At 42.4% G+C, this 9,392-nt stretch overlaps 1 protein-coding gene across 1 annotated transcript; it reads left to right on the top strand.

Moving 5' to 3' along the window:
- The first annotated feature begins 1,516 nt into the window (after positions 1 to 1,516).
- PDK4 (pyruvate dehydrogenase kinase 4) lies at positions 1,517 to 9,102 on the top strand. The gene is made up of 11 exons (XM_026087782.1): positions 1,517 to 1,667; positions 2,433 to 2,574; positions 3,604 to 3,675; positions 4,250 to 4,434; positions 4,859 to 4,948; positions 5,501 to 5,578; positions 6,259 to 6,335; positions 7,059 to 7,157; positions 7,436 to 7,546; positions 8,260 to 8,373; positions 8,946 to 9,102. Exons 1-11 carry the CDS (start codon positions 1,517 to 1,519, stop codon positions 9,087 to 9,089), a joined length of 1,263 nt encoding a protein of 420 aa, XP_025943567.1. The 3' UTR covers positions 9,090 to 9,102.
- Positions 9,103 to 9,392: the final 290 nt, after the last annotated feature.

The following is a 9,392-nucleotide window of genomic DNA, read 5'->3' as shown; positions in this document are numbered from 1 at the left end:
AACACATTATGCAAACACTGCCTTTAGTGAAGTAGACTTGAGGACTTGGTAAAATGCCAGACAGCACTGGAGAGCAAAGTTCTCTCTCCACAAAAGAGGAAGGGCGTGCAGACTTTTCCCAGCTCATCTCTGACCCTGGAAGATTAGCTAGTAGTGAGAGAGCAGTTCAGTCAATCAATTCTTAGGTCAGCTGTAGAGAGAGTAAATACGGTCACTCAGGCATTTGGAGCCAGTGTGTCACCAAAGCAGCTGTCTTTTAAATATTTGGTCACTGTTAATCCAGGTCACCATGGTGACCTACATGTCAAAAACTCTGAGCGTCTAGGATCCAATCTGTGCCCCTTGCACTCCCATGTACTCTCTGCACAGACTCTGGGCTTTCAGTAATTCCCTCACTAGCATCCCCTGCACTTAATGCAAAGAAGGAGGCTGCAAACCTCTAGGTATTTTCCCTCCTCTGTATCAGGACCCCGCTCAGTGTTAGCGGTACAACTGGAGCTACAGCTGCCAGCACCCAATGGCAGCTGCTATCCTGCCGAACAGCAGCGTCTCCCTCTACCYGTCGCTTCCCCAGGCCTGAGCACCACAGGCAGCACCACCATCTTGACACAGGCAACAGCAACTTCACACAGAAAGCTGTCACCCGGGACGAGCCAGGCTGCTGATGGGTCACACATCTAGCAGCCGGCCAGGAGCTGTGCGCCTCCCTAGTAGGGGTGTTTCGTCCTCCTCACAGGGCTACACAAGGCTTGAGGGCTGCCATCTGTGTTCACTACGTGCCACCCACCATTCAGAGAGTGTGAAATTAAAGAGTAAGCGTGTTAGAAGCCTTTGCATTCCCCTGGCGGTGAAGCCCTGACGCGGTCTCTGCGACCCCCCGGGCTGCGACATGGCGACGCAGGCCCCAACGCCGAAGCCCCCTGCGCCGCCGCCCAACCGGGCGGCCCGCGGGCCGCCGCCCATTGGCTCGCTCTCGCTCCGAGCAGCCAATGAGGAGCAGCGGGAGCGAAAAGCCCTCGGTTCGTGTCCAGGCTGCCCGGCGGCGGGAGCGCTGACTTTGCCCTGCACCTAGCGCGTAAACAAGGTCACTGGGGGGCGGCGCAGCGGGCAGCGCCTCCGCCGCCGCCCTGAGGCCCCCCCGCCGCCGCCGCCGCCTCGGTGCCCCGGTGCAGCTGGCGGCGCGCCCGCGGCGCTGGCGGGGCTCCCTGTCCCCAACGGCCGTCACGCGCCCCCCGCCCGTCAGCGCTACCCGCGAGGAGAAAGCTCCGTTAGGGGGCGTGGCCCGCCGGGAGCCCCGCCCCGTGGAGGCTGTAAATAGAGGCGGCACGTGGCGGCGCCCAGCCACGGAGCGCTGGTGGCGCGCAGGGACAGCTGCAGCCCTGCCGGCACCTACCGCCCGACCACCTATCTGCCTGCCTGCCTGCCTGCCTGCCTGCCTGCCTGCCTGCCTTCCTACCGGCCGCCCCCTCGCTGCCACAGACCTGCGAGCCAGCGCCCCGCTGCCGCCTCGGGAGCGATGAAGGCCGCCCGGATCGCGCTGCGCAGCGCCGCGCCGCTGGCAGGGGCCAGCAGCGGCAGCAGCCGCGGCAGCCGGCTGCCGCAGGAGGTGGAGACCTTCTCCCGCTTCTCCCCCTCGCCGCTCTCCATCAAGCAGCTGCTGGATTTCGGTGAGAGCCGCGGCGGCGGCCGGAGCCCGTGTCTCCGCGGCGCGTTTCCTCGCTGAGGGGGGGTAGCGGGCGGGGTGGGGGCGATGCGCCCCGGGCCGCAGGGGGACATCTCCTCCCTAGCGGGGAGACCGCCCTCCTGCGCCGCCGGGGGCCCGCAGCGGCCGCCCTTCGCCCCGGCACCCTCCGTGCGCTTAGTCCCCCGGCCCGGTTGCCGGGCGATGCTGATCCTGTGACTGCCCCGGCTAAAGCTGCAGATACGTTAAAGCGCTATTTCGGTGTTGTTAATAGGATGGGGGGGTGGTAATAGTCAAATCGACTAATGGATGTTTTCGTGTTCCGTGCGAAACGTTATCAGGGAGGGGTCATTAGTCTTTACTTGACGGAGCGGACGTACTGTTCCCATACCCAGTTATCGCTTTGGCAGCGGTGAAATCTGTGTTCCCATGGCACTTTCAGACGTCACCCTTAAGTAGCCTATGTTGTTTACAATGGCTGGGGTGGCTGGCTCTCCTAGAGGATTGCGAATAAGTTCTGTGTCTAAATGGGAAATGTACAAGTATGCCCCCAAGGAATGGGCTGTCACATAACAGCATTCAGCACGAGCATATACAGGTATTTAGGAGAACTGCCCAGTAATAGCATGGTGGTGGCAAATGCAAAGGAATATGGTCCTGAAGCCTGTAGTGAACTGCAAGGCAGTAATTCATACTTGTATGTTAAAACTTTTTTTCTTACTTTTTTTTAAATATTGGGTTTATTTTATAGGCTCAACTAATGGATGTGAGAGAACATCTTTTGCATTTCTGCGACAAGAGCTTCCTGTGAGGTTTGCAAATATACTGAAAGAAATTGATCTTCTTCCTGATAAATTACTAAGCACTCCATCAGTACAACTAGTAAAGAGCTGGTAAGTAAGAACCATTAAATTCTACCTGCAAAATGACATAACATTAACAACCCTCTTGTCCTAGCCTTTATATGAATAATAGACAACACAGCAAAATACACTAGAAATTCAGTCCATTCATCAGAGCTGAACTGCAAGCTGTTATATATTGCTCTTGTCTAGCATACTAAAGTTAAATGGAAAAACAACATGGATATTTTTTTAAATTGCATTTTTTGACCTAATAGTTTGAAATAGCTCATAGAGCAAATCTAATTTCTTACTTTTAAGAAGGGAGAGAGGAAAAGGTGTCTGTTGTTTTCATCTAGTACTTACAGATCTGCAAAGCTGACACAAGAATGGGAGAGCAGGCTACATGCTTGTTTGATTCTCTCACTGATGAAGTTATTAATAAAGTTTCAGTTCTGCAGCAAATTGCCTTGGCATGTGCACTGAGTTTTTGGAATTCAGTTTACATGATCTCTGTGGTTACTGACAGTGTTGAATCTGAGTTAACCTTGCTTTACTGGCACAACTGTAGTGTTTGAGAGGATGGCTGACATAAAGGATGAAAAGTATTTGAGTGAGATCCAGAAGCTGTTCTTAATCTAGCAAGCTATAGTTGTGCCTTTGCAGAATGCGTCTAGGCTGTCAGAGGTTGTCCTGGCTTGATTGGCCAAAGAAGCTCAAGTGCTTAGCTTGTGCCAAGCTGATCAAGATCAGGAAAACTTTTACTTAGGTGGCTTCCTGATCAGTACTTCTGAAACACCTCACTTTTCCCAAGAACTGTACAGGGAGCTTAGGTCCCTAAAGTGAGGTTTTAGATTCCAAACTGGGTGGCAGGCACGAGAAAGAAGTAGTAATTTAAAACTTCCAGTGCTCAGGTGTTCAAGAAGTGAATATCTGTGATTCCATACTTCAGTGGGACTTTGATACTTCAAGCTTTTAGCTGACTTGTTAAGAGTAATGATTAGGACAAGACATTTTCCAGCTCCTAGACTAATAACAATCAAATGAATAGCATGCATTTCTTGTATTCTTTTTCAATAGGTACATCCAAAGCCTAATGGAGCTGGTTGAATTCCATCAGAAAAGCCCAGATGATCAAAAAGTCTTACACGAGTAAGCTTTTCCTTTGTTTTCATTGAGCTTTTCATCTTACTTTTCATTTTTCAAAATGTAGTCAGTTTAGAATGACAGCACTGTCACTAGCTCAATTTGATCATCTGTCATGAAATGTTGCACTTAGAGCAAACTAGTTTAAATCTTTGATCATGCTGTAGTATTATTGCAAATAAGTATGACCTCTTGTGGCTTGCTTTTGGAGGCAGTACCTTAAGCTGTCACGACAGAAATATCAACAAAAATTATATGTGATGTCACATCCCTGCTTTTCTCTAAGGTGTGAACTGGAGGTCTTTTTCCTTCCCCACATTCTCCTCTGCTCAGGCTATGATGAGTGAATAAATGGATAGTGAATTTGGCATGGCTAATAAACACACCTTTTAATATAAAAATATCAAACTCTTCTGCCTTAGGCCAGTGAGGAGTTACAGTTTGGGGTTTTTTTTTGTTTTGGGTTTTTTTTTTAGTGTTTTAATATTAAGGTTACTCTGCACAATTACCTCTGTTGCTGGAGTATATAATCTTGCCTTGTCTTAGAATAATGTTCTAAAGAGATCTCTTTTGTATCTAGCTTTATAGATACATTAATTAGAGTCCGAAACAGACATCATGATGTGGTTCCTACAATGGCACAAGGAGTAATAGAGTACAAAGATACTTTTAAAGTAGATCCTGTCACCAATCAAAATATCCAGTACTTTTTGGATCGTTTTTACATGAGCCGTATTTCTACCCGGATGCTAATGAACCAACACAGTAAGTAGAAATTCTTATCTGAGGAAAATTTCATCCTAATGAGAAGCATGTTAGTGTAAATTTCTCCTAAAACTGTTGGAGATCTGCTTCAGATGATTTCATATGACAGTGAAAAGTTAGAAACAGAATGTATGAATTTTAAAAATAATGGAATACTGGTTATCTAGACTAAATACTAACTCTGGTAAGTCTTGCATGGAAAACTTAGATCTTTCTTTGCCTCTGAAAAGCCTTTAGATGTTGAACCAGAGAAGCCAGCATAGCTTGCTGGCAGCAGGTAGCGTTTGTAACTTGAAAAAGGCATAAACAATACTCAGTATCTCTTGTCGTTATGTGCTGTGATCATGCCATGTTAGTTTGAACTTAAAGTTTTTTATAATATAGTATTTGGAATTAAATACAGTATTGTTTTCATCTCAAACAGCCCTTCTTTTTGATGATAATGCCAGCTCAGGGCACCCAAGGCACATTGGAAGTATTGATCCATGCTGTGATGTTGTTGAAGTAGTGAACGGTATGTATATTTTCAGATCATAAAAAAACTGTCTGCATGATCAGTGTTTGTTCTTCCTTGCAAGTAATTAACAGGCAACCAACATGTTTGTATAGGGTGCTGACAGTTTTTTTGTTTTGCTTTGTTTTTTTTAATGAAGTGGCTAAAAACAGTCAGCTGAAATGTGTGCTTCTGTAGAACAGAAAATTTAAAATATAAAGTAGCAGTGAAATGTGTCTGAATAGCAAGTGATAAATAAGGTGGGAGTTAAAGTTGTCAGTGATGACATCAGCAACATCTACTGTTAGATAATTATACCCCAGATGCATCTGTCTTACAGAATTATTAGATTGTACTGAAGATTTGCCCATGCTGCTGTGATTGCCTATTTAGTCTCAGTTCTTAATACGTACAGTGGCTGCAACATTATCGTCCCCTGTGAAACACATGCTTACAGTCTGTAACACCCTAGCGGCTAATGCAGTTAAAAATTGTATTTTGCTAAGTGTTAGAATGAATTGCTATAATGTTTGATATTTCATTTCACATACTTTATTTAAACAAATATTTCAGATGCTTTTGAAAGTTCCAAGATGCTGTGTGACCAATATTACTTAACATCTCCAGAACTGAAGCTTACCCAAGTGAATGGTAAGATAGGGGCTTTTATGTCTTTCTTCCTACTGGTAACCAGATTGCCTTCTCTACTCTGAAGGCTTCCATTTCTGCAGCCATAATGGTATATACATGTACTATAATGGTACATAGAAGTGTATCTCTGTTGTGCTAGTTCTCTTCATTTGCTTTTACATGCACCTCATTTAATCTCCCCTGTTAGAACTCAGATGTCATTGCATCTTAAATACCAGATTTTCTGAGGTAATTTATGTGAATTTGAGGAAGGAAGGCTACTAGTCTATACTTAAGTTGCCAGAGAGGAGCTCTGTATTTGGGGTGGAAGTGGGGCTACTGACTGAGAAACATTGGTTCTAGTCCAAGCTGCCTCCATGTTCTCTGGTCTTGGGCAGTCTGCTTAACCACTAAAATCCTTCACTTATGAAATGGAATTAATATTTGTCATCTGCATAGAAATGCAAAAAATAAAAGATTTTCAGTTTATTTGAAAATAAACTATGATTAAGCAAATGGTAATTACAATACAAACACTATATGAGTATATAAAATTGTTTGTTCATTTAGAACCCACTAAGACTTGATATATTTTCTTGTTTGTTTAAACATATAACTTGCTTACTATAAAATTCAGAAACAAAACAGTTCCATCTCTCCTTTAAATTTTACCTGGTTTTTGTTTCTTTCCCTTCCTCTAGGAAAATTTCCAGGAAAGCCAATTAACATTGTATATGTTCCATCTCATCTTTTTCACATGCTTTTTGAGCTCTTTAAGGTATGTAAATACAAGCTGTTTCCTCCCTCAGCATTCTGAGCAAGAGCTTAAATATTTAAATTCCCTAGATAGGTCTGAGTGGATTAAAGTTTTTTATAGGATGGTGAGTTTTCTAAGAAGTTGTTACATGGGGAAATAGCTTTGGCAGTTGGGAAAGGAATGATTGCAGCTAGTAGGAAAATATTTGGACTTTCTCATGTGGTTATAACTGGGGCAGGGTAAAGGAGAGAGAGAAAGAGTAGGGCCTTCTAGTTGTTTAACATGGGGTTGTGACCACTGGTATCCCTCTGCTCTTAAAAATTAGTCCTTAGTGCATTTTTGACCTAGTGCCTTGCCTGTGGGTTAAGGTATCTTGAGAGGTAGTGAATGGGGCTGAACTCATGTGCAGCCAACATGGGGTGCGGAATTCTGCGAATTGTTAGCAGCTGCTGAACTTGACTCTTGCCCAGAATTCTGCTGACTTTAATGAAGTTACTTTATTTTATTTACATTGGTGGGCAAGAACAATGTAATCTTTCAAACACAGAAGAGGCTGCACTGTTTAGTCATTTTTAGGTGCACAGCCTCCTGTGCTTGTGTTACCTGAAATTGCTCAGTGTGTTCTTGGAAGCTAGACACTGATAGGAAAGGATGGTAACTGAGCTCAACCTCTGCATAACACAGATTTGATTTTAAGTGCATATATCCAGTACTTTCTGATAATGATAACCTTAATTTCTATAGAATTCAATGAGGGCAACAGTTGAATTTCAAGAAAACAGTCCTTCCCTTTCTCCAGTTGAAGTGACGGTCGTTCTTGGACACGAAGACCTCGCAATTAAGGTAATTTATTGGCCAAAACCAGTATGGGCTTAACGTAATCTTTACGATTTCATATGCTACAACAAATACTGCTAAAGAACTTGATGCCTCCAGCAACAGGTCAAAGATACTATGCATGAGCCTTCTGTTGATAGCCTCCATCTAGAGCAATTATCTAGCTGAAAAAGAATACACTACAAAAAAAGTCTACATTTATGGGAGGGTTTGCTCATATACTAGCATTTTAAATAGTATTTTTAGTATATGGTTGCAATTAACTTTATTCTCTCTTAAATCAGATCTCTGACAGAGGAGGTGGTGTTCCAGTGAGGAAAATTGAGCAGCTGTTTAGCTACATGTATTCTACAGCACCAAGGCCAAGGATGGATGATGCTCGACAAACTCCTCTTGTAAGATAATTTCAATATCTGTATTGCTAACAAGGTATTATAAGTATTGTGTAGAGTAATAGATTCATCTTAAATAACGAAACATTATGTCTGCCTTTCTGCTTTGTAGAGTATACAGAAATTATTGAGTCTCAGAGATATGAATTAACACTTTCTGGAATAGCTTTTAAGTATCTAGTTTAGCTAACAAAACCATCTCCTTTAAAGGTATAAACAAAGAAGAACATTAGTACCTGAATCTACCTCTTCTCCCCCCTCTTTTACTCCAATGACGGTAATCTAATTGGTCCTCACTCCCACTCAGTGCTCAAACATGTTATAAATATTTTTATTGAGGCAAACACGACTGAGATAGACTTAGAATACTGTTTTTTTATCACTAGTAGCAATCAACTTCTACTAAACAAGCCTCAGTAGAAAAAAAAGGAAGGGGAAATAAAGAAATTTAATGCATTAAAGTAAGACATATATATAGCTTTTCCTCCTCCATGGAGATTTGATTTAAAAGCTCTTTCAGAATCTAAGATGATCTGTTCAATATTCTGTATGAAACTGGTCAGAATTTTATTTTCTTTAAAAGGAAGAGAAAATGCAGAGACTTTCTGACAGTTTAAAATCTCTGAACACTTTCCAATTATCTAATTTTATATCATAAGAGCTAGTGGGGGAAGAAAAAAGAAAATCTTAATTTTCTGTTGTACTTTATTTTTTAGGCTGGCTTTGGCTATGGCTTGCCGATTTCTCGTCTGTATGCTAAATACTTTCAAGGAGACCTAAATCTCTACTCCATATGTGGTTATGGAACAGATGCTGTTATCTACTTGAAGGTATGTGTTTTGATAACCAGCAATAATGCAATGAGATAACTACTTTGGTATCATTTTAAGGAAAACAAATTCTCTGCTCATGAGTTGAAAAGCTCTCATTTTGACTATGAAATGTCAGAAAGGATTGACTGGTACTTAGAAGTAAAAAGTCACTCACTGTTCCACTATATACATGTTGCATTTCTGTCTAACTGTTCCCCAGCACAATATGAAATAATTTTTTTAATTGCAAAATATAAAGGAGGAGGGGAACACATTTTAAAGTTTTTCTGTACTTCTGTAAATGGAGTTCTGTTCCACTATTTCCAGGATTATCTTGAAAACAAGTTACAGAATACTTTTAAGGCCTATAAAGTACATAAATATGATCCGATATTGCATTTGTCCTGGCAAGTTATCCATGACAAACCTAGATACTAAAACACATCTTAATTATTGCATCTATTCTAGAAATATTTGCATAATTTTTCTCTATTTTTTGAGGCTTAATACTTGAAACATACTGCATGAATTTTTGCAAAATGGCATTATTGAGAGGCAGAAGCAATAACTTTTCTCCTTCTTGATTTTAGGCACTGTCAACGGACTCAGTAGAAAAACTTCCAGTTTTTAACAAATCTGCCTATAAGCATTATCAAGCTACCTCAGAGGCAGATGACTGGTGTGTGCCAAGTAAAGACCCAAAGAATTTATCAAGGCAGAGTGCAGCTCTCTGAAGGGAAGTTGGTATCCAAGGCATGCAAGGGGATCAAGCTGTCTTCTCAACAAGGACTAGTGTTTGGAAGTATTCGTTTGCTTTCAAACAGGCAAATTTTTCAGTTTTGTGACTGACAGAAGAGAAGGAAGATCAGGTGTTTATAACCTAGGCTGTATGCATTGAATATGAAATCTTGCTGTGGACTTCAGGATAAGGAAAATATAAGTGCATGGAGGGATGTGTGCATCTTTCCCTATGTCTTTAAAAAAGAGCAGTGTAAAGAGGAAATTCAGTCTATTTTTTATCTTATGATCAAAGACTT

Source organism: Apteryx rowi, unplaced genomic scaffold (assembly GCF_003343035.1).
Source record: "Apteryx rowi isolate R43461 unplaced genomic scaffold, aptRow1 scaffold_731, whole genome shotgun sequence".
Taxonomy (NCBI): Eukaryota; Metazoa; Chordata; class Aves; order Apterygiformes; family Apterygidae; genus Apteryx; species Apteryx rowi.
Note: the sequence above shows the minus strand (reverse complement) of the source record. Positions and strands in the feature narration are given on the sequence as shown.

What these genes read in the sequence shown, in the direction of transcription:
- PDK4 (XM_026087782.1), top strand. Translation starts at nt 1,517, where the DNA reads ATGAAGGCCGCCCGGATCGCGCTGCGCAGCGCCGCGCCGCTGGCAGGG. An exon ending in CAAGCAGCTGCTGGATTTCG is followed by an intron (nt 1,668 to 2,432) that starts GTGAGAGCCGCG and finishes TTTATTTTATAG; the next exon opens with GCTCAACTAATGGATGTGAG. An exon ending in TGCTTTTTGAGCTCTTTAAG is followed by an intron (nt 6,336 to 7,058) that starts GTATGTAAATAC and finishes TAATTTCTATAG; the next exon opens with AATTCAATGAGGGCAACAGT.